This window comes from Leucopleurus acutus, assembly GCF_964270905.1.
Source record: "Leucopleurus acutus genome assembly, chromosome: 9".
In the NCBI taxonomy this organism is placed as follows: domain Eukaryota; kingdom Metazoa; phylum Chordata; class Mammalia; order Artiodactyla; family Delphinidae; genus Leucopleurus; species Leucopleurus acutus.
The window spans coordinates 39830242-39855730 of NC_139144.1; the positions used below are offsets into that span (position 1 = coordinate 39830242).

General features: G+C 39.6%; 2 protein-coding genes across 5 annotated transcripts in view; one reads left to right on the forward strand and one right to left on the reverse strand.

Annotated features, from left to right (window-relative positions):
* The window catches only part of BZW2 (basic leucine zipper and W2 domains 2), a gene marked incomplete at its 3' end in the record, with an annotated part of 58231 nt that extends 46655 nt beyond the window's left edge, over nucleotides 1-11576 (reverse strand). For 2 of the 3 annotated variants that reach the window (XM_082846544.1, XM_082846541.1), the window contains exon 1: nucleotides 10631-10732. Of the gene's footprint in view, nucleotides 1-10630; nucleotides 10733-11558 lie in introns of those variants that run through there. The other variant, XM_082846542.1, reaches the window with a different exon arrangement.
* ANKMY2 (ankyrin repeat and MYND domain containing 2) overlaps nucleotides 10890-25489 on the forward strand; it is a 35577-nt gene continuing 20977 nt past the window's right edge. The window contains exons 1-4 of one of the 2 annotated variants that reach the window (XM_082846540.1): nucleotides 11355-11406; nucleotides 13937-14000; nucleotides 18313-18377; nucleotides 24270-24408. In XM_082846540.1, the coding sequence (XP_082702666.1) occupies nucleotides 24276-24408 (133 nt within the window). In that variant the 5' untranslated portion in view covers nucleotides 11355-11406; nucleotides 13937-14000; nucleotides 18313-18377; nucleotides 24270-24275. Of the gene's footprint in view, nucleotides 11407-13936; nucleotides 14001-18312; nucleotides 18378-24269; nucleotides 24409-25489 lie in introns of both variants that reach the window. The other variant, XM_082846539.1, reaches the window with a different exon arrangement.

A 25489-nucleotide genomic window follows, 5' to 3' on the forward strand; every position in this document is an offset into this window, starting at 1 on the left:
TTTCCCCATTTGGGATCTCTCCCAGGCCCTTCCCTTCCCCCAGCAACTGACCAGCCCCACTCAGCTTCCCAGATGGCCTAATCTTGCTGATGTCATTCTTATGTCTCAACACTTTGAAAAACACAAACACACCTTCAACTACACACACTGTACATACTTTGGCTTTTAGAAAACTCATTCCTCAAATGTAATATTTCAGGGTATCTTAATAGCAAAATGTCTTAAAACCTCTGTTCTAGTTAAGACCCTTAGAACTTTTGTCTGCAAGACAACAGGATAGTGATAACAATTGCATACCTACAATATTTCAAGTTGTAAATTCAGAGAATTTAGAGGAAATGGTGGCATGAAACAGAGGAATATCCAATGATTAAATGTCTAGTTGTGGTTTAAATATATTTATTAATTTATCAAGTATTTTAGGGGCGGGCTTATTGTGTATCAGGCACTGTACTAGAGCACTGGTTTCACTCCAGGGTTAATTTTGTTCCCCAAGGGACATTTGGCGGTGTCTGGAGCCATCTTTGCTTGTCATGCTGGGAGAAGGGGCTGCTACTGGAATCTAGTAGGTTGAGGCCAGGGATACTGCTCAACAATCTACAATGCTGTAGGAGAGCCCCCTACAACAAAGGGTTATCTCGCCCAATGTTTCAATTGTACCAAGGTTGGAAAACCCTGCATTAAAGAGGAAACAAAGGTAAGCAAAGCCAGAGATGGGCCTTGCTCTCAAGAATTGAAAATTGTGCACACAGGTCTAAACACATGAGAGCAGCAACCAGGCAGGTATTTCCCTGAAAGACTTATTTCTGTTTGCCAAACATTAATGTCAATTGTAGACAAAACAAATGCATCACCGAGTAGCTCTGGCAGGGGGGGATAATGGGGAGGGGCTACGTATGTATCCGGGGAGAGGGTATATGGGAAATCTCTGTACCCTTCTCTTAACTTTGATGTGAACCTAAAACTGCTCTAAAAAAAAATTAAGTTAAAAAAAAAATCAGCAGGGAGTGGTGTCAAATGCCAGAGAGCATTCAGTTGATTAAGGCTAATTTTGTATTAAACACAAAACTGATGGGAGTATTTATGACTATCAGTACAAATAGAAGAGTAGAAGATAAGTTATTATGGCGAGGGGGACTGAAGTCTGTTCCTCTCTTCTTAGCATTGTAATCAAGGAGGAGAAGATGACAGAATCTTCTGGAAAAAAACATAACACCCTAGACTGGTTACTAGTGGGAGAATGTTGCTTTGGAGCAATGGCTTTTCCAAAACATGGGAGTGAAACTCAGGAAGTTCAAAGGTGGTGATGGACAGGAGTCCAAATGTCTTCTCACTTGTGAGTTCCCTCAACCAGGCCACTCCGGACCCCATCCTCCCAGGAGGGGACCTCCCCAAGCCAAGCCTGTCTAGCAGATGAAGCTTTATTTGAAAGGCTGCACACACGCAAAAAGTTACCTACCATACACATGCCTATTTCACAATGAGGACAGCGTGAAATGGATAGAAATGCCCAAGCATAGCCTGGGACTTAATCGGACATAGCACACTGATGATATGAAACTGTATTCCCAGATACAATTTTAAAGGAGTGAATTACAGAAACTCAAATTGAGAGAGAGAGAGAGAGAGAGAAGATCAGTGCCACATTACAAACTTTCAAGCATACTTTTTCAAAAGGCTTAAAATCATTCATTTGCATTCATTTATTAAACATACCTCTATCTGGTACTGGTCAATAGGGATGCAGATGGGACCAATTAGACAAAATACATAGACAAGATGCATGGTGCTCACTTTCTAGCCGGTGAAGTTTGACCCAAGCACTGCACAGAAAAACCTGGCAGTGTGAGTTAAGAAGAAGTAATGGTCTCCAGTATGTTAAAGTACATCACATGATGAATTTGAGTTGCAGTTGTGTTGATTAATGCTTTAACAATCAAACGTGTGTTGCATTTTTGTTTTTTTACGTTTTAACTTATAATGGATATCCATGAGGTATGGAACACTTTGAAACCTGAAGAACTAAACCTAGACCTTCATCTCACACTCTGATAAGGTTCTGAGATGTCACGCCACTTGCCTGAGGTCAGGCATTCCATTCTAACCTTGGTGATAAAGCAGAGATCAAAGCAGAAAACTCAGGCCCTCACAAACACAGAACGGTCAGGGCCAGAACCCGTCAACTGTCTACTTGCAGAGCACTTCTCCAACGAACCAACTGAAGTTGCTGGGTAACCATTTATATGGCTCTTGAAGGCAGCTTTTTTATTATTTGCCTCATGAATTTTATGGTTTAGAGTCAGAGAGTGAAGCATAAATATTAATTTTAACGTCTAGTTCAGCACTTGGATAAACTGAATTAACATATGTTACCTCCCAAATGCCAAATCCGTGGAGTTCTAGTAAGGAGAAAAACATTTGTCTTTAGCAAGAGGATTTAACAGAAATCCTGCCTCTTAAGGACATGTAAATAGTAGGAAATTTATGGCTCCATGGTTTCTGGTACTACTGGAGCTGGTTCTCAACTTCTTTCCTGCAGAGGCTCAACGCTAACGTAAACACCATCTTCACACTCCTCCACGCCCGATGTGGCGTCCTTTCCTCTAGCCAGCAGCTTCCTCTGTACCAGCAATGTGGGCTTCTCCTTCCTGTTTACAATAACCCCATTCTATTACCTTGTATACTGAGAAAAACATATGTCATGTTCTCTTTTTTCCTTAGAAATGATCACAAATCCAGGAAGCTGTCGAGGTTGGTTTGAAAAGCATTAAAGTCTTTTGTGTGAATATGCAAAAAAGAAGAGGATACAGTAGGATATTATAAAACTGCACACCCCATGGTGGCTTATGATATAGTCTCCGTAGTGCTAAGAGTTAATGTTGCTTACTGTTACTCACCTCTGCCTAGCACTTTTCTTGAGATTTATTTAGAAGTCCTCAAAATAACAGTGCATCTAACAATTATTTTTTAAAAGTCCTCTTCTAACATAAAAATAAGTTGAACTACGAAAAGAGGAAACACAATTCTACACATCTCACAAATTTGTTATTATTGTTTTCCTACTAATATATTATTATATATATATAATTAAGAGAATGAAAGATAACAAAACAAAAAACACCAAAGGATACACCTGAAGTTAAAAAATCAAGAAAGAACAATGAAAGCATTGTCTCTTTGGCATTTGCCAAAAGAATGGTTCATTCAGTGAGTTACTTAAACCTTTTATTTCCAAAGCAGTTTACAAATATGACTATCAGAATATTTTTTGGCACTTTTCACTCAACACATGCCAGATTTAGAACAGGCCAAATTATTCCAGTTGGCATTTAACTGCCTAAAAGATACTTGCTGAAGAGACCCATGGCCCCAACATAGACATCAGAATGAGTTAAGAAAGAAAAGTATTCTTGTGTATACTGCTGATACTGGTATACAGCAGATTTTTTTAATTTAGAAATTATTCTAAATTGTCGTGTATTTTTTCCCCTAATAGATACAAAGGAAAAATGCTGTGGAAACTCCTAACGACAACCACAATCCCGCATTAAAATGATTCACATTAACCTGATTATTAAATCCCCAAGTTGCATCTCTCAGGTTTAACTGTTTCAGCCATGTCTTTATTCCATTCATCAATAAAAGTAGAAAACAAAAAATCAGAACAGTCCAACTGGAAAAAAAATCAAACTGAGAGAATAAAATTCCTTTAAGGCACTATATAGATAAAAACAGTTCCACGCATCATAGTTCACTTGCAAAATAAATTTCACAATTTCCTACTCATTTTATTTTCTAGTTATTTTGGCTATTGATATTCTAGCTATTTTGGATAATTTCAAATTAGTTTGTATTCAAGGGCAAAATATCCGAATAAGTATATGATTTTCTCTTGTATGGTTTCTTTTTATGTCCATTATTAACTTTCCTGCTACCACCAATTCTGAAGATACTGCTTTATAATTTTCAGTTTAGTCTAAAACATGTGATGTCATAAATTACTTGAGAGCAAGAACAAACCTAGTGTGCTTTAAAATATAATCTCCACTTCCATGATTTTAAAAAAGTTGACATACGGAAGAAAACTTGCCTTTGAAAGAAAAAATTTCTAGTTCCAATACGGTTGGCCAGAAAATTACAGCCAATATTTATTTTATAAATATTTATAACATGTTATAATATTGTATGGAGTTGTATTGGGGGTTGTTCTCCCTGGAACGTTCTCCGTTTTCTGGCTCGCCTGCCCAAATTCACCAATCCTTCCAGACTCTGTTCAGAATCTCACTTTCTCTAGTCCTCCCACTGAGCTCCACACGTTCTGGAATATGCACTTGTGACTGTACTGCTCTGGTTGGGGACTGGAGAAGGCTGTGTGGGGAAGGGGTCATTTGAGCTGAGAAGGATTGGAGTAAACTGTGATATGCAGAAACGGGTGGAGGAGGGTATTCTGGGAGCAGGAAGCCAGTGGGTGGGTAGGGAGTAACCACATTGTTCACATTAGAGCTGAAAGACTGGACGGAGCCGGACAGCCACCTGAACAGGCAAAGGGAAGTTCTCAAAGGGGTCTAACCTGTCCGCTGACAGAGGTGGGGGGGGGGGGCTTTTGGATGATGACTTTAGTCCCTATTGTTTCAGGGGCTGGCGGGTCGTCTCCTAAAGGATAGAGGCCTCTTGGGAACAAATATCATGTCTTATCATTTGGGATTCACTAAAAACAACAGATGCATACCAAGAACTTTCTTATTATTATTAAAAAAAAGTTAATCCTGATTAATATTTTTAATAAGTTAATCCTGAGATAGAATTACTAGAATTATATCTTTATGAAAGTCTCTCTTGAAAAATAAATCTCTTCCAAAATGTAGGAAGTTGGGCTTATGGCAAATACTAATGTCTATACAATTTTACTTTAAAATGATTTCTTAACTAGGCCTGTAGTTGTGTTATTCATCTTCTTCTCAACTGTAGAAACAGGTAGAATTGGCCCTAAAAATAACAATTAATTTTTATATAACATTTTATAGTTCACAGGGGATCCTCAAGGGTCCTCAGAGTCATCCTGTAAGTTTGGTTAGTATCCCTGTTTCATATATGAAGAAAGTGAAAGCAAGAGACACTGCCTTGGAAAAGCCATCTCATCACGGAGTCTTGGTTTTCCCACTCTAATTCTCAGAGCTATGGCTGTGCTTGGCTGTCTCCCAGGGCTCATCCATAATCATTTCCTACCAGGTCAGAAGAGGCTAATTAATGGGACTGCTTTACTCCACAATCAACAGACCAGGAAGAGATTTTACTCAGAGGCTGATGAATGTAGTTTTAAGGGCTGCTTTGTCTGCCGGGTCTTTTTAACACAACCCCCGCAACAGATAACCAAATACCAAGAGATAAAAACACCAGTTTTCTGCTTAAATGTATTCATTGGGAAGGTGAATGCTACCTTTTCCCTTCTGATGCAAAAATAGCTTTCTATTTTTAATTATTGGAACTGTTTTACTATACTCAGAGATAAGAGGCACCAGCCTTGAGTTTTAAATTCCACAGTGACATAGCTAATATAAATATATATGAGTTGAAGCTGGATGTACACTAATGTGTGCTTCAGCATTACCTGGCAATGAGACTGGACTGGCTACATTGTCCTTAGACACTGTGAAGGCTTGGCTTTGAAGCTTAATTAAATATTCTTTAAGAACGCTTCAAACCAAATCTGGGAAGAAATGTTATAAACGATACCAAAAAATTCCATGTTGGCTTCTGGAAACATTAACATTTCATAAGTCCAAAACATCATAAAAGAAACATAAACATCAAGACACGCAAGTTATAAAGTTTTAAGAATTCAGAAAGCAGTTGTCAAAGCAAGCATTTAGTTAAGCAAATCCTGAGGAAGGATGTGGCAGGCACACCTGAGTGTGCTCCCGATTTTCAGGCAGTGAGATACCTCCTCTAACTATTGCTCGTGACATTACCAAAGTACTTCTTTTTGTGGAAATGCCTTCTGACTTGATTTATGTGACACAAGGAGAAAATCAGTATCTCCACTTCATTCATGTCTTGATTCTCTCAGTTAAACGAAATATATTTGCACCCCTTGTTGAGACGTGTCTGCAAATTACTTCGTCAGGGTCTAAAAAAGATGAAGATTAGCTGCCAGTAGGATATTCACAAGCTTGTGACACAGCACTGAGATATGCCACCTACCTCTTCGTTTTGTGGAGAAGCTAAAGGGTGATGTGAACAGTTTATGGAAATGCATTGTTCACAAGACAGTCTTTTGCAGATTTAGGTGTAACTGTTTTAACATTAAATGGATAACCGCATAAGCTCAACTCTAAGTATAGAGAAACAGCATTTGTATCCATATTGCTTTCTCTCTCTCTCTCTCTCTCTTTTTTTTTTTTTGGTTTAAACTACAACGACAATTTCTTAGGGGCTGTAATATGTCCAGATTTCCTTTTTAAGACTTCCTTATGGAAAATCTCAAACGTATCAAAAGCAGAGAGAACAGTCTAATGAAGTCAATGTACTCATTGCCCACCTTCAACCCTTAACAACACGGTGAACTTTGTCTCATGAATACTCTTACTCAGTCCCTGTCCCCCACTGTCACAAAATTATATTGAGGCAAGTCTTAGATGTCCTACCATTTCCCCCCCTTAAACAATTCAGTACATATCTCTAAAAGATAAGGGACCTTTTAAACATATAACCACAATATTAGTTTCAAAGAAAATAAAAATCCTTAATATCATCAAATATCCACTCAGTCAAGAAATGTACCCAAGAAAAGAAAGTTAAATGTCAAGGAAAACATTACCCCAAAAGTTACAACACTCAAAAATGAGCTATTCCCCTGCAATAAAAAGAAAACGGCATTCTCTTAAAGCACAGAGCTGTATGTCAAGGGCTTCAAAGAGGAATGGTCTGCAAAATTTGTAACATGTGCATATGTACAATTTTTTTTTTCTTGGTTGGTAGCATTCATCAGAATGTCAAGCAGCTTGAGACCGAAAACATTTACAGACCTTCTGCCCTTGGTTATGATTGTGTGTGCTTAGGGCCACATCACCTCACATTGCCAGGAAGGATTAGTCAAGTAGGGAAACAAATCCACCTGAAATAACTTGGAGATCAAACCGAATTCAACTCAGCATGTACTGAGCACACACTAGGTGCGAGACATGGGTCACAATCTTGAGAAGCAAAGGTAAACTAATTCTAGTTAATTTACAGTCTAGAAGGAGAAGGGGTCAAATAGATTAACAGAAACTGAACTAGGATGTCATGAAAAAGGTGCCTGCCTTAGGTTATTTTCATGGGGATCCAGATGAAGAAGCAAAGATGATGTTAATTTCGGGGTGCAAGGCGGGTGGGGACCAGGGCTCCTAAGAAGATAGGAGAAAATTAGAGGATGTCAGCAACTGTACCAGCAACTCCTGAGGAAAGATTGTTCTTATCGCCCTTGCTGAGGGACAGGAATAAAAATGTTTACTAGGGCCTGTATTCCCCTCCTGGATGGGGTGGGAGAGGGGACCATGAAAGTATCTTGAAAGCTGACACTTCATCAGATCTGGGAAGGAGAGAAAGACTCGGTAAAGAGGGAAGGGAGGTCACTCCAGGAAGAGAAAAGCAGGAACAAAGGGGTGGAAACTACTGGCATGTTAGGGAATCAGCAGTGAGGTGACCTTAGAGCAGAGTATGTGGGAGGGGCTGGCTGACTGGAAATGCCGGCTGGGACCAGAAGTCGGAGCCTCCTAGACGGAACCTGGGCTGGTGGAGAGGAACCAGAAGTACGAGACCAGAGCCTCTATTCTGCGGCAGGTGGAGAGCCACTGACATGCTTTAAGTGAATCAGTTCTGTCTTTACAAAGTATGTCTCATCCTTGGGTGCATGATGAGTGCTCAGTGTATATTGGTGGTGGTGCCTTAATGGTGGTGCCTTGAATGAGCTGGATGGAAAGCAAGCTACTTAGGGATCCACTGCAACAGGCCAAGAGACGTCCAGGGTGGTAGCAGTAGAAAAAGGGATGATGGGGACACATATAAGGATTTCATACATTTCAGAAATCATTATTATTTAAAAGAAGAAAGAAACAGAGACCAAAGCAACATATAAATTCTATTGCACATTGTGGAACAATGTGTTAGTATGCTCTCATTTCTGTAAGAAAAATAAAAAGTGGAACTATACATATAAGCTATATAAACACATACAATTTCTCAGAAAGGTATGAGAAAAATAGACACCATGGGTTGTAGGGCATGGAGAAGAAACTGTGCAAAGAGGTCAGAGAGTCTTTTGTACCTCTGTCACGCTAAACCACATGAATGTGTTATCTATTAGCTAAAGAATATATAATTTCCCCCTTATTGCTAGCCACAGAGATAGAGAATAAAGAAAAGCGAAAAAGTTTTGGAGACAGGTCTAGGTTCCAATTTTGGCTCTGATACTTCCAAACTGTGGGTCTGTGGGCAAATTAACTTCTTTTTGTTTCTGTCCTCTTATTTTCAGAAACAGGGGTAATACTGGCTAGTTCCTAGGTCGCTACAACAATGATTAAACAAATCTTATAACAAAGCATCTGGTAGAATATCGGCACAGACTAAGGACCCAATAAGTAGTAGCTATTTTATTACCAACAAAACTCCTTAGATGTGAATACATTCTTAATACAAAAAAAGTTCCCTGATCTAGTCTAAGGTATGCTCATTAGCTAATCTTATTCCTACATTAAATGTTAACACTGGCCAAAAACGATTAATGGAATCCATCTGATGAACACAATCCATTACGTATCTGCTTCTAGAAATTTAAACTTAACATATTATTTATATACATTTCTAGGCAGATGTTAGCTTTTTTACTTTAAATGTCATTGACTCTAGCTTTACTGAATTCATATACTCACAGAGGACTAAATACCAAGGAAGTACCATAAGGCACCAGGAAAATAGATAATAAGTTGCTATCCTCGAGGAACTGACAACTTCGGTGAGACAAACAGGTGTGACCTTCAAGTAACCATGGCCCCAATTTGACACAAGAGATGGAAATACTGTCAATGAAGCACCCAATTCTGTAACATCCCTTGTAAAATGTTAAGTCACATGGTAAGGAAAGGTTACTCCGCAAGCATTTTCTTAGGTTTCTGGGTTTCTTCTTCATGATACTGTGTTTTCAATCAGTTGTAACTGTGGCAATAGCAGCATTCTAAGTGTTACAAAAGATGGGTCACTCAAAAGCCTTACTACTTGTTTGAACAGTCACATCATTATTAAAGCATTCCCAAACAAAAGTTTCTTTGTTATACATTGCGATGAATAATTTCAAACCATTTTCATGTGATATGTTCTGGCTCAGATCTGCCCCAGCCTGTAAAGATGAAGACTTAGACAAGAAAACATCTGGGATTTGGGGAAAAAATTTTGTTAAAGGCAGGAAATAATGAACATCTTCCAGGATTTCACAAGTGTTAGTGAATGCTTCCAAGAAATGAAGGCGTAAGGCCAGAGGAAAATACACTTCACTTCATATATGGCACAGCGGGGAGAAAGTGATGGTATGGGGGGGATGCTTAACAAAAAAAACTACATAATTATACAAATATTTCTCTTTGAAGCAGACGCGTCTTGGGAGAAACACTGATACTAGACTGTAGAGAAACAACAGTAAACACTAATTTCTACAGAAGCTTTCGCTGATGCTGTAAATATGTTATGGATGTGCACCCAGGAGGAACGACTGACTTCGTATTAGCAAGCAAGTCCTGTCTCTGAGTCACAGGAGGGTACACGCTTGTATTTGGTTCCTGGCTTCCTATAGTGAAAGCCTGAAGCTACATATTACAGTTGAATGAAGGTTGGATTAAGAGGCTAATCTAATGCTATATATAGACAGCAACACCAATTTAATCTCCGCCCCTTCTCCCTCCCCTTCCTATTTCCATAAATCTCAAGATCTGAGTTACAAAGAGACTGGGAACTCTAGAAGAGAGAAGAGGCCCTCCTCCCCCCCTCATCCCCGGCTGTCTTTCATAAACGAAGTATTAGTTCAAGTGTAAATTGCTTCCAAACGTCCTTAACGGGCACCATAGAGCGATCAGATCCGGTTTTCTTCTACAGCTCCCACAGACGCCAAAGGAGATGACAAGTGGGGGTGGGTGGGTGGAGGGGTGAGGAGGGCAGGTTGCCAAATGAGAACTACCTTCTCCCGAGACTACTCTCACATGCGTTCATCTCGCTCGTAATGGGAGGCTCCCCTCTCCACCCCACCCCGAGTCCAAAGCCTCAACCCTGGCTTCCCCGGGAGTTACATCTGGCGATGCCACGCACGGGACGATGGGCACCCGCCACTTCCCACCTCGTGGCCGGCGCCTGGCCGCTCTCGGTCTCCCGGGACGGCCAAATGTGGCAAGTGGCGGGTCTTCACTCCGGGGCACTGATACGCGATATGAGTGATGGTAATGGGGTGGAGGGGCGGCTTCCCCACCGAGAGGAAGGAAGCCGCCCCAGCAGGCACATGCTTCCTTAGGGCCAGCACCGGCAGGGGGGGAAGCTCCCGGTGGGGCTCTGGCTCCGGTTGTCGAAGGCTTCCCGGCTCCCCCGCTGCCTTACCTGGGCTGCTTCTCACCTGTCCGAGGAGGTAGCGGCGACGCGCGAGGCTGGGGGCTGCAGCGATTCCGGCAGCGGCAGTGGCAGCGGCGGCAGTGGTGGCGGCAGACAATGGAGGAGTGAAGGACAGACACATTGACACCGACACACGGAGCTCGGCGCAGACCCGCCTACCACGCCGCCCCGCCTCCCAGCCCGCCCCCGTCCCGGGCCGCTCCACTCCCTGGGAAATGAAGGGGGGTGTATATCGAGAGCAAGGGAGATGCATGCCCCTAGCAGAAAGTGCCGAACACAGAAATTCCAGAAAGAGAATTTAAATACTGTGTGTCCCTAAATACGTGCACCGGAAAGGATGGCGGTGGGAGACGTGTAACAGGCATTTAATTTCCCCCCTCTGATTTTCTCCATTTGGTTTTTCCTTCCCAGGCTGTTCCAATGGGAGACTCTCGCTGCCGCCTCCTGCAGCTCCTCCTCCCGGCCGGGCCAATGACTCGCGCGGGGCGGAGACTACTGCTGGGCCTGCAGAGACTGCCCGCCCGGCTCGCCCGAGCTCGCCCGCTGCTCGCCAGGCCCCGGGAGGGTGGAGAGAATTCGAACGCTTCCGCGGTTGGCTACTTAATGTCCTAGTCTCAAGTTGCCTAACCTTGCGGCTGGCGTTCCTAATACAGACACGTCGTTTACTTTTTAATACTCCCAAAGAAACAATAGCTGTCAAGCTGGCGGAAGCAATGGTTCACATAAAGAAAGGCGAGCTGACCCAGGAGGAAAAGGATCTGCTGGAAGTCATCGGAAAAGGTGTGGGTGCTGGGCTGCGGCGGGGGCGCTGCCTGCCTGGCCTGGGAGGGAAGGGGGGCGTGGCGGAGCCCGGGCGGCGCCCCCGGCCCGGCTGACCCTGGGTTGCGGTTTTGCCAGGCTGACATCCTGCGACCGGGAAACAGCACTCCTACCTTTGGTCTGGGACCGGTTGCGGGGGCGGAGAGGTGGGGAAGGAGAAGCGCCGCTGGGACGGGAGCGGAGGTTGCAGACGTTCGTCTTCTAAATCAGCTTTTGGAAGGGTGCACATTTCCAGGCTCCACTTCGGATGATAATGAGCGACCCGGGGTGGGGCCTCAGAATGTGCATTCTTCAAAACTCCTAAGGTGATTTAGACCACAGTCCGTCTGGGCGATAGTGGTCTGGAAGTTTCAGGTTCTTAGATCGGTTGTCTGAGGGCCGTTTCGACTTCCGGAGGCCGAAAGATCTGGATCCCTTGGCTGTCCCCGCCCTCGCCTGGGGCGGGTGGAGGGAGCTTCTAAGGAGAAGGGTTCCTTACAAGGGCACAAAACAAGGTCTGTAATTTGCCGCATTGAGGCTTCTGAGTCCAGGGCCTCCCTGGCTTCCTTCCTGAAACCCCCGGCCGCCGCAGGAACTCGGAGAACAGCGAGGGGGCTGGGGAGGCGTCCACACCGCTCCGCGCACTTCGCAGGGCTGCGACCTTCTAATCGCGCTCTTCCGCGCTTTCCCTTCCATTCTCCCAACGCGCGTCCCACTTCCGCCGCTCCGGGTCCTAGGGAGGGAGACGCAGGCCCCGGGGACAAGCCAGAAGCCATGTTTGCCGCTCCGTCCCCGAGTGGACGTCCCAGAAGAGTTCCCGAAGTCCCGTTACCTGGCAGGTGACAACAGCGTGACTACGTGGCTTCTGCACTGTCACGGCGCGGCGATACGGATGTGTGGGAACTGCGGGCATTGTTCATTTGGCTGTTTTAAGCTCCCTCGAACGGCAGAGGAGCCAGTCATTGCAACATAAACTCCGCAATTTCCAGTCTTTCTTTTTTTCTAAGTAGCCTGGCTCCCATCTGGACGTACAGAGAGAAAGGCACATGTATTCTTTATACTGACAAGAAAAGTCTAAACGTAAAGGAGAGAAATATCGGATTGGAACTCAACAGGTGCTCATGAGCTGAGCCCACTCCATCTGATCTCGACAGGCTGAACTCAGTCACAGCTGTAATTTGCTATGATGTGTTCTTTGCCTAGAATTGTGGGACTTGGAGTTGTTGCAGATTGTTTGTCCAGCACGGTCCTCGCTGACCTGTTTGGCACTGCAGTCTCCCTTTTCTGCCTGTCTCTGGTTCATGTCTCCGTGCCTTTGGTGGCCCTGGGATTCAGCTCAGCAACCATGTGAGAGTCTCAGCTCTGTGCCAGGTACAGTGCTGGGCAAAAAAAGGAGACAACGCATCAACTTATAATCCACCAGGGATGCAAATTCTGTTTTTAAGCAGTCCAGAGCTATCACCCTCTCTCAAAAGTGTAAACAAGTGAGCAGTTTTATAAAGGGGGTCTCTGAAAGCGGCAGGTGGTGTGTGTGGAGACGTAGGGAGGGAATCCTTGGATACATTATTAGGTGTCCACTAGTTTTTATTTTTAAAGATTAAATAAAAGAATTAATGTGAATTTTGCCTGGTTAGCACTGTGATTTTTTTCTGGGCCTACATCGTGCAACAAATTACACAGACGCTGTCTCACCTATTTAATTGGTCCAAGCTGATGAGAAAAGAAGTGAGATAGACATAGTATGTGATACATTCTTGTCAAGTGAAGGTCTGTGGGACATTACCATACTCTTAAAAAAATGTAATGGGAGATAAGAGAAAGTAACAACCGTAGCCAACTTTTACTGATTGTTATTTTGGGCCTGGCATAATTCTTAGCACTTTACATATATCCATGCATTTAATCTTGATAAGCTAGGAATTATTTTTAAGCTACAACATTATGAGGGACAGCATAGGATGGTAGTTAACCTTTCAAGTCTGATTTGGAATCCTACCTCATTCATTTGCTGGTGACTTGGCCTTGGGCAAATTACTGTTTCTGAGCCTTAGGTTCTCCATGTGAAAAATGGTACCCACCTCACAACACTGCTATAAGGATAAAATGAGTTAGTATGAGTAATGTGTTTAAAATACTCTATTGGCTATTATTATGGTAAACATGGCAGTCTCTACTTGATAGACAAGAAACAAAGAAACTGAAAAGTTCAAATAGCTTGCCCAATATAATACAGGTAATAAGTGGCAGAGCAGAGATATCATATGGCCCACATGGTGGACTTGAAAACAAACTAAACAAACTAAAACAAACTGAACAAACTAAAACAAACTAAACAAACTGAAAAAAGGAATCCAGCACCAGAGTCCATACCATATCTTATTCACTTTGAGAGGCAATTTAATTGCAGCAAAATATTTTCATCTGTCAAGTTAAATTAATTTTAATTGTAAACGTTATTGATTTTGTAGTTTTATGTGCATTTAAAATTTGTAAAATAATTTTTGGCTTACAGTTGAACGAAGCTCATAAACAAAGTTTATATTCGTACTCATAAGAAGCACTTTTCTTTAAAGGAGGTGAGTAGAGTTCTGATATTTTTCCCTTCAGTACATTTCTCAACTTTGAGAACCACTGGCTTAGTCAGTACTAGTACGTGCAACTAACAATAAGTTTCCAGCCACGTGTGACCTGTCATCTTGGCCAATCTGAAATAAACTCAACAAATTTTTGAGTTCTCCCTCTGGCTAACCACTGCCCTCCAGAAGTTAAGCCGATTGTAAGTGGGACTTACAGTCCAGAGAATACCGCACATTGCTACCGGACACTTTTAAACAATTTCTTCTTCTGAGTAAATGCACATTCTAGGTATTCTACAGGTTGTTTATTTGTTAGAATGCCAAAAAGAAGTTCCAGATGAAACTGAGAAGCTGTTTCTCACATATCCATTTAAATCATAGTCACTAACAGCATCCATTTCACAACATTTCAGAAGAGAAATGAAATCACTTAAGCACAGTTAACTGGGTTATATTATTTGTAGATTGACCCATTCTTCTAAGCTCTGATATCTTTTTCATTAAACACTGAGGAAGCACTATTTCAAAATAAATTAAACTTTAAGAATATAAGCCAGAAAGTTTTTCATTACTTATCTTGTTTAGTACTTGAAATCCCTGGGATCACTGTTGCCAATTTCACAAGAAAGTAACGTAATTTTTTTTTATTATTATTGTTTGTGTTAAAGGAGATGTGAAGCGGACTCGGACAATAAGGTTTATTCTACCAATTTTATTGGAGTATAACTAAAGTATGATAAATGGTACATATTTCAAGTGTACACTTTTTAAAAGTCAGTTTTGACATAAGTATACATCCATGAAACCACTGCAATCTAGACAGTGAACAGTTCTGTCACCCCCAAAAGGTTCTACATACCCATTTGTAATGTCACTCCCTCCACCCCTGTCTCCAGGCAACCACTGATAGATGTCACTATTGATTAGATTTCTCTATTCTAGAATTTTATGTAAGTGGAATTATACAGTAAGTATAATAAATATTCCTTTTTTTTTTGCATGACATTTCACTCAGCATCATGATACTCATGTTCATCCATACTGCACCAATAATTTGTTTCTTATTTTTTTCTTTTATTTTCTATGTATGGATATACTACTATTTGCTTATCTGGTGACACTGATGGACATTTCAGTTGTTTACAATTTGGGACTGTTAAAAGATCCTGCTCTAAGGTCCTGTGTAGTTGATAATGTTATTTCTAGTACCTCTGGTATATAGAAAGATTCAGGTCTACTAATAATTATAGCATAGAGTTCAAAGACAAATTTAAATTCAAATACGTAGTTACCATTAACTATATGACTGGGCAGGTTTTGCAACCTCTGTGGGCTTCATTGTCTTCCTTTACAAAACAACAGCTCTTTTAGTTACTCTAATTTTTATGTAGTGATTCATAATCCTAACTTGAAGACATTTTGTTACAAAGTCTAAAAATAGATACACATAGGAGAATTTAGAAACTTTACACTTAAACAGATTCACTATTTCAAAATATATGTTGTAATTAGAAGTTTATTTTAAAATACATTTATAACTATGTATCTATGATTAAGTCTGTATCCATATATTATTTTTAAATTCAGACACTTTAATTATTTATACATGATTTTACTTATACATAAATGTAACAGCAACTAACAAGCCAAATAGTTTTTTAAATACTTAACTTAGATATAGATTCCTCAAAACATTCCTGTTGAGGGATCCCACTAAATGATTGAAACTCATAAATATTCAGATCTCATGACTATCTGATGGATGGCTGCAAACAGAAAATGACATGTTAGTTTGTTTCTCCCTTTTTGTTTGTTTTGGCTACTTCTCCTTGTCTTCAGTAGAGACCAGTGGTCCCAAACTAGATATCAGAAATGTCGCAATGAATTATATTATGCTGCTGTAAATATAAATAACAAGAGCATCTAATATGCACTGAGGTGGTACTCTGTGCCCCGCACCAAGCCAAGCCCTTAGTCCTAAGAACACTGTGGGATGGATGTTATTATTTCTGCTTCCTATATAAGAAAACTGAGGGTTTTATAGGACTTGTTCAGTTTTACAGTGGTCCTGAAAGGGCTCTAGTGTGATATAAGAGAGGGCAGTAACAGTGAGAATATCACTCTTATCATCATCTCTTCTCTGCTAAAATGCTGGTCCATCCAGATAAGTTATCTATCCCACCCTAATGGAGCAGGTTGGGTTGTGTTTTCTTCTCTGGAGCAACTTGGAGAAATTCTCACAAGGGAAACAAATTATTAAATATTATTTTCGTCAGTTATGTCTATTCTTTTTTGTCTCCAATGAGGATAAATGTTGACTCATTTCCCATCCCCTTTATAGTACCACATCCCCTCATCTTAAGAGTTTGTTAAATCAGATTTAACATATTTCTTTCCCAAGTAAAGCAAATAATCTTTTAATTGCAAAATATTGTTTGAGAGTATACTATGCACAGTAAGGAATGACAAAAAATAAAAATCCTTCTGTGTAAACTATGTGTTTCCCATTTCCATGCTATTCTAGACCTTCTACAGTTTCCTAATGTCATTAAATTAGGAACTCCAAGTTAGAAATCATCAAAAGTTTTCCCTCTTGGGGGTATTTTGCTCATCTATTTTCCAAAATATGTTTTCATTCTCTAGAAGCCCAAACAGTTTCAGAGAAATTTTCCTGTCCTGGTCCCTGCATTTCAAAAGACTAACTGGTATTCCATGGTATGTGAGTGAACAACTCACTTTTTTTTTTTTAATTGCCCTGCGATTGGACAGATTTACAGTACATTGTTAGCCACTGGGCTAAACATTTTATAGAATTATTGGCCTGTTGTCTAATATGAGCCAAATGTTTATGATTGCAATCCCCATCCTTTCCCTAACATATAGCAGGCTCTGGCATGATCACAATCCCTATAGTATTCTCCCTTTATTGCATAAACATCTCTCAGTCAGATGGAAAATAACTTCAGTTATTCCTCAGTGGATAATGGGGTTCAGCTGAAGCATCTTCCTCAAGTGAAATTGGTGTGCAGGAGTTTGTTCTAATTCCTTTCCAAAGATGTTTGAGAGTCTCTGGTGAGAAGCCACAGGTATGGATAAGCTGCCCTGCACAACTTGCTTGCATGCTTGAAGGCTTTCCCCTCTCCCTCTGTAGCCATTCAGCCAGTGATACCAACTGCCCTCAGGTGGAGTGTGGGACCAGACAAATGAACTCTTGGCACAATAGCTGCTGTCATAATTCGGGGCCTTGTAGATCACTCACTTGACATTTCCCCAGCTGAGCTATTTCGCTATCAATCTAGGAGACATTTCTGTATCTCCCCTCTGTTGGTGAGGGGCACTCAGACCATGTGCCTAAGAAGCAGGTTGGGTAGAAAGAAGCAGGCTAAGCTTCATTCTGCATTCCACCTTTAGCTCTGGAAGAATTGCAAAGTTTGACACATTCTTGAACTATAATTCTAAATTTAAAGACAAGAAATAACTCCTAGTTGAGGATGCTTCTATTCTTTTATGTCCTTTTAGAGGAGAGGCTTATCTCATCCTTTCTCCCTGAGAACATGCAATTTCATTATCCTGTTCCCTGTCACACCAGAAATTTTTTGGCAGAACATGTGATTGGCTCCTATTAAGGATGATAATAGCAACATTCTCTCCTGCAACTATGCCTTAGTATGCCTTACAGAAGGCTGGAAAACCTGATAGTCGTGGCCCAATCACAGCTTATTTACAAATTTACAGAGACTGACCTTCAGGTTTACATCAGATGGCTTTCAGTATGAGAGTCTGAATACTGACCATATGGCACTTTTATATAGGACGAGGCATAAAAGATACATTTACCTCAGCATTTCCAAACCAAGAATTCTATTAGGAGCATGCCATCAATTCACAGGACGTAGTGGTGACAAGGTATATAAATACTGACTGTATTTTGAACTGTTATTACATTGACTGCAATTTAAGCTTCAGATGGTGGGTTGGATTAGATGCCCTTTAAGATTTGTTTCAGTATTAAAAGTGTTATGCTTTGTGGTTATTGTATTACTGCCAAAAGGAAAATGTGGCCAGTTTAATATACTATAAGGCCAATGGAAGTAAAAGCAAGATGCAGCTAGTTTAGTCTATATGAATCTGTGCTCTGGGATAATTACTTTGCGGAATAAACGGTATGCGATTGATGCTTTATTTCTTAGCAACCTGACCTGCCTCATCTTAGTTGTACAGATAACCCTTTAAAGTCTGTTTCCTTGACGTTAGTTTTTTTTCTGTTCTAGATATAAAAAAACCTTTGCACTTTCTTTCTTTTTTTTTTAAGGTACTGTCCAAGAAGCTGGAACATTGTTAGCCAGCAAGAATGTTCATGTCAACTGCTTGGATGAGGTAAAATTTAAAACATTTAATAACGTTTTACTTCCTATGAGAATGGGTAATATATAAAATCTAATAATAAGAGTTGTTTTCTAGCATTTGTGCTCAAGTTATCCTAAGCTCTAAAGCAAATGTCAGCAGACAGGTTGCAAAAGATAATAAGGATGTAAAAACATGTTTAATTTTACTGGTAATCGAATAAGTGACTGTTAAACCAATTCCATATCATTTCTTGTGAAACATTGGACTTTTATATGCTACTGGACTAGGTATAAATTGGCATCATATTCTGGAGAAAATTTTAGAATATTTCTCATTTTTAAATGTATATACCTTTGATCCAGCAATTCTACTTCTCGGGAGGGTTAACTGACCTAAACTCAACTTTCTAGAACAATTGCAATCCAGAATAACTTTCTGAGATGGTAGTTTCTCTTCAGAGCTGTCCAGTATGGCAGCCATTAGCCATGTGTGGCTAGTAGATATTATACAGGACAGTTCTAGTACTAGAACATTAACTGAATTTCAGTTTCTCATGCAGCAAAGGAGATGTTTTGTTAACCCTTTACCCGCACATGGGTAGTAAAGTTAATATCAGACAAAATAAAGTTTAAAGGGCTTCTCCTGGTGGCGCAGTGGTTGAGAGTCCGCCTGCCGATGCAGGGGACACGGGTTCATGCCCCGGCCCGGGAAGATCCCACATGCCGTGGAGCGGCTGGGCCCGTGAGCCTTGGCGGCTAAGCCTGTGCATCCGGAGCCTGTGCTCCACAACGGGAGAGGCCACAACAGTGAGAGGCCCGCGTACGGCAAAAAAAAGTTTAAAGCAAAAAAGCAAAAAAAAAACAAAAAAACAAAAAAAGATGTAGACTCTTTCTTATAGAAAGTTGATAAACCACCAGGAATATACCAGCCTTAAGCCTTCACTAATAATCTTAAAAGCTTTGAGGTTTATAAAGAAAAAAGTAGAATTCAAAGGAGAAATTTGTAAGACCACGATAGCATCTTTTAGAAAATGATAAGTAGAAAAGAGTATTCAAGGGATGGAAAATTTGAATAACCTAACAGTCTGTCCACTTTATATAAGACAGAAATAGTACATCTCCATTTACATTTAACACTGTTAAAAACTGGTTTATGGGCTTCCCTGGTGGCGCAGTGGTTGAGACTCCACCTGCCGATGCAGGGGACACGGGTTCGTGCCCCGGTCCGGGAAGATCCCACATGCCGCAGAGCAGCTGGGCCCGTGAGCCATAGCCGTTGAGCCTGCGCGTCCGGAGCCTGTGCTCCGCAACGGGAGAGGCCACACAGTGAGAGGCCCGCGTACCGCAAAAAAAAAAAAAAATTGGTTTATGTATTATACTTTTTTTTTTTTAGAAATGAGTTTTTTCCTTTTTTTAAAAAAATTTATTTATTTTTTGGCTGCGTTGGGTCTTTGTTGCTGCGCGTGGGCTTTCTCCAGTTGCAGGGAACAGGGCGGGGCTACTCTTCATTGCGTGTGCGGGCTTCTCATTGTGGTGGCTTCTCTTGTTGCGGAGCATGGGCTGTAGGTGCGTGGGATTCAGTAGTTGCGGCACTCGGGCTCAGTTGTTGAGGCTCACGGACTCTAGAGTGCAGGCTCGGTAGTTGTGGCGCTCGAGCTTAGTTGCTCCGCGGCACATGGGATCTTCCCGGACCAGGGCTCGAACCTGTGTTCCCTGCATTGGCAAGCGGATTCTTAATCACTGCGCTACCAGGGAAGTCCTGTATTATACTATTTTGTAAAGGAAAAATTTAACTAACTTTAAACAAGTTTACCAAATGCAATATAACACTGAAAATAAACAAAAATATGTTCCAAAGAATAAAACATATAACCTGAATGTTTTTAAAAATTCTGAATAGTTCTTGGGTAAAAGAAGAAATAGAAGTAGAAATTTCCTACTATAAACAACTGAAAACACAACATTTATCAAAAGCTACTGCTTATCAAAAGCTGTGTCATGTGGCCAAAGTCATATTCAGAGGAAATTTTGTAGCACTTGTTATTGTACTTTAAATCTTTGTGTTGTTCTGAGCTTTCAACTCATGAAATTAGATAAAAAGAATAAAGTATACTCAGAAAATAGAAGAAATGAGTTAAGAAAAATAAAAGAGAAATAAAAAATTTTTAAAGCCATCAAGCACAAGCAACAAAAGAAAAAGTAAAGAAAAAATAAAAATTCAAACCTTTGTGCTTCAAAGCACACCATCCAGAAAGTAAAAATAAAACCCACAGAATGGTTTTACAAATCATATCTGGTAAGGGACTTGTAACTAGAACGTATTAAGAACTCATACAACTCAATAATAAAAATGGCAAATAACCCTATTAAAAAATGGGCAAAGGATCTTCTTCTTCCGAAGAAGACATATGAATAAGCAATATGCACATGAAAAAAGGCTCAAAAGTAGCTGCCAGGGAAATGCAAATCAAAACCACAATGAGGGCTTCCCTGGTGGCGCAGTGGTTGAGAGTCTGCCAGTGATGCAGGGGACACGGGTTCGTGCCCCGGTCTGGGAAGATCCCACATGCCGCAGAGCAGCTGGGCACGTGAGCCATGGCCGCGGAGCCTGCGCGTCTGGAGCCTGTGCTCCTCAACGGGAGAGGCCACAACAGTGAGAGGCCCGCGTACCGCAAAAAAAAAAAAAAAAAAAAAAACACAATGAGAGGCCACTTTACACCCACTAGGATGGCAATAATAAAAATATATATATAGATAATAACAAGTATTAGTGAGGATGTGGAGAAGCTGGAACCCTCGTGCTTTGCTGGTAGGAATATAAAATGGTGCAGCTGCTCTTTAAAATGGGTTGACAATTCCTCCAATGATTAAACATAGAGTTACCATATAAGTCAGCAATCCTAGGTATGTAACTAAGAAAAATAAAACATATGACAATACAAAAACTTGAACATGAATGTTTATAGCAGCATTATTCATAAGAGCCAAAGGTGGAAACAGTCCAAACATCCATCAGCTGATAAGTGGATAAACACAGTGTAGTGTATCCATGCAACAGAATATTATTCAGTCACAAAGAGGAATGAAGTCCTGGTGCATGCTACAACATGGGTGAATTTCAAAAACATTCTGCCAAGTGAAAGAAGCCAATCAAACAAGACTCATATTGTATGATTTCATGTATAGGAGATGTCCGAAATGGGCAAGTTCATAGACACAGAAAGTAGATTAGCGGTTGCCTAAGGCTGGGTAATGGGATGGGGAGGGGTAACGGGAATGACTGCTAATAGGTATGGTATTTCATTTGGTTTTGACAAAAATATTCTAAAATTGATTGTGGTGATGGTTGCACAACTCTGAAAATACTTAAAACTATTTAATTGTAACGTTAAATGAGTAAATTATATCACAATGAAGCTGTTAAAAAAGAAAAGATAAAACAAAGTTATCAATTTAAGACCAAAAAAATAGACACAATTTGGAAAGTATAAGCAAGAAAATAATAAATAAACACCAAGGAAGTAAGAGCATAACTGCAATTATAAGAGGAATTGTCATAACTTTTTAAAGCCAATTCATTTGAAAACCCATATGAAAGTAGTGATTTTTTAGAAAAATAAAAATGAACGTATCTATCTCATATAGAAATAGAAAAACTGGGATAATTAAGGAAGATTTGTATAAATGTATTTAAGTGCCAACTACCTTCTAAAGCTGCACACCTGAGTAAGCTTTACAAAACATTCAAGGACCATTTAATTCTCATTTTACACAGATTGTACCATTAGTTCATAAAAAGATGGGAAGCTGCCTAACTCATTTGATGAAGTTAGCATAATGCTGATGCCAAAACAGGAAGAAGCCCAAGCAAACTGTGGGCTCAATTCACTTTGTAAATACAGATGCAAAAACACTATATAAAATATTACCAACTTGATCCAGTAGTGTATCAAAAGAATAATAAGACTTAACCAAGTAAGGTTTCTCCAAGAATGATAGGATGGTTCAGTTTAGAAAATCTTTCAATGTAATTCACTATATTACAGAATAAAAGAGAAATATGATCATCTCAATAGATATAATGCATTTGATAATATTTAACTACTGGGGGTAAAAACTCTTTTAACAACTTAAGATAGAATGGCTTTTCTGTAACTTGAATAAGTTTGCAGAAACCTTCCACAAGCATTGGCATCCTACTTAAGGTTAAAACATGAGACACACTCCTGTACTTAATGTTTAAACCTAGGGGCACCAAATTCAAGACAAGGAGGTTCCTGGAGCTTCTATGAGTGAGCTGCGCACAGATTTGGCCTCCTTGGTATTCCTTGAACCCAATGCTCCTCTCCCCCAAAGAGTTTTACACTTGCATTCTCTTTACTGGAGCATTCTTCCTCTAGTTATTTACATCCTTTGCTCCTTCCAGGGCTTTGTTCAAATGCCACCTGCTCAGAGGGACATTCTTTGACTGTTCTTTTAAAAATAACGATCTCTTCTTACCTTCTGCCATTCCCTCTCCCCCTTACTCCATGCTGTTTCCCTATAGCACTTATTATCACCATCTGCCTTGTCACCCCTACTAAAATTTAGTGCCAGGGACTTAGACTTTAGGGGCATGGAATTTGCTCATTGCTACCCACAGTGCATAGATCTGTGTCTGACATATCTTAGGCACTCAATAAATATTTGATGAATGAATGAATGCTGCATTTAATGATATAGAGTTGTAACTCAATAGACTAATATTGATGAATTCTTTGATTTAAAAATTATGGGAGAGAAACTTTATTTTTAGGATCATCATATTTAAAGTTTTTTAAACTACTAAAGTTTTAATCTCCTTATCAGTTTCCCGTTACTACTCTCAAGAAACATTGACTACTACTAAGTTGCCTCTTGTAGAACCTTCCTATGATTCTCACATCAACAAACCTCTGATAATATTGATGACGATGTTCATTATAATAGTCTAGAATCATCAAGAACAATTCAAATTATGTTAGTATTCTAAGATTTGCTTAAAAAAGAGATTATGTGTTTTAGAGAGGTTTTCATCCAGAGTAACTCTGAAATTCCAGCACTCAGAGAGTCTCTCCTGGATTCTGAGAAGATTTACTTACAGGGAACATCTCATTTATTTATCCACCAAATAGTATTAGGTAGTCAACATATAAAGTTGGATGTTTCATTGGATATGGACAAAACATATGGAGACTAAACAGTGTAGCCTGGTATAAATACTACCAATCATTTCTCTATATTCATATAATCATATATATAACCAAATCATATATATGATCAAAATATAAATGTGATTTTGAGGATCATTTTTTAAAAATGAGAACACTCTAACATACATTTCTCACATCTTGTTTTTCTCATTGGCAGTAATTCATGGAAATTTTTTCAATTCAATAGATACAAATGTATTCAATTAGTAACATCACACTATTCCATACTATTCCATGCTATGGATATACCATATTCAACTTTCCCCTTGATAAGCATTCTATTTGTTTTAAGGTTTTTCCTTACTTTTTTCTTTTCTTTTCTTTTTTTAACGCATTTGTATCTGCTTGTTCATTTGTTTCCCCAGGAGCTAAGTATGTGTAGTAGAGATGAGAGCCCTGATAAATTTAAGTTTTGGTCCTTGCCCTGGCCATTTTACTAGTCATGTGAAGTTGAGCAATTCTTCTCTGAATCTGTTTGCTAATCTGTAGAAAACCTCAGGTAATAAAACCATCTTTTTTCTTCAGCAGTTTATGGAAGATCCAAGTGGGGAATTGAGTATAAAAATGCAGATTATAAAGATGATTTTATTAATTCATTTTATTTTGTGTTTTAATTTAATTGCAGGAATTGTTCATAGGCAGGGGGAAAGGTAAATAAGTAACTTAATACTTTTTTTCCCTTTCTGTTAAAGAATGGAATGACTCCTCTAATGCATGCTGCATATAAAGGAAAACTTGATATGTGCAAATTACTTTTACGACATGGAGCTGATGTAAATTGTCATCAACATGAACATGGATACACAGCCCTCATGTTTGCTGCACTTTCTGGTGAAGTTTTAGCATTTATTCTAATATACCAATAATAGTCACCTATACAAATTTGTTATAAGAATGTGTACATTTTTAAATTAAGCGCATTTTTGTTATAGTAATTTTAAGATCATGTCTTGTGGAAAGACATGGTGGGAATCGGTTTTGAAAAGCTATAATGTATGAAGTATGTTATATAGTTTATTTGGTGATGTTTCTTTAGTTATTTAAATCACTTGATTCTTTGTATTGACAATATATTTTGTTTAGAGTTGTGGAGCTAGATCTATTATTCTTACAATTTAGTTCCTTTGCTGTTCTATAGTTTTATATTTTGAAGTAATATGAAAGCTTCTTTGTTGTCCTCTTGAGAGAATACCTGCTATGATAGGGCTATTTGCTTCAGTGACATTTAAGTACTAAATATGATGATCCATTTAGAAACTTACCCTGATTCATGTTGCTTATAATTTGCTGAATAAAGACAATTGGGAAATATCTCAAATTAAGTGGAATTATCTGTCCTTGTTACAGTTTTTTAAGAAAATAAATATGTAACTTAATATTACCATGCTTTAAAAGCAGTAATCTGTATTTTTATAATCCAGGGGGAAAAAAAGCATTTCTAAGCATAGTATAAAATATAGAATTCAAAAAGGGCAACATTGCCTAATTTGATTACATAAAATCTTAAAACATTTCCATATATAGAAAATACCATACATAGAGTTAAAATATAAATTAAAAAACTAAGGAAAATAGTTATTACCATTTCTAAAAGGGTTGTATCATTATATATGAAGAGTTCTTATAAGTCAGTTAGAAAACAACAAATACTACAGTAGAAAATTAGACAGAAAATTGAACAGAGAACAAAAGTAATACAACTGGCTAATAAGCTTAAAACGCTCTCAAAGATCTGCAGATTAGAACAACAAATGATAACCTTTCACTTAAACATATTGGCAAAGGTTAAGGAGGAATGATGATGCCCAGTCTTGGCACAGGAACTTTTGTGCACTGTTTTGGGGAGTGTACATCAGCCCAGCCTTGCTGGAAGGCAGACTGGTAAAATGCATTTAAAATATGCATAACGTTT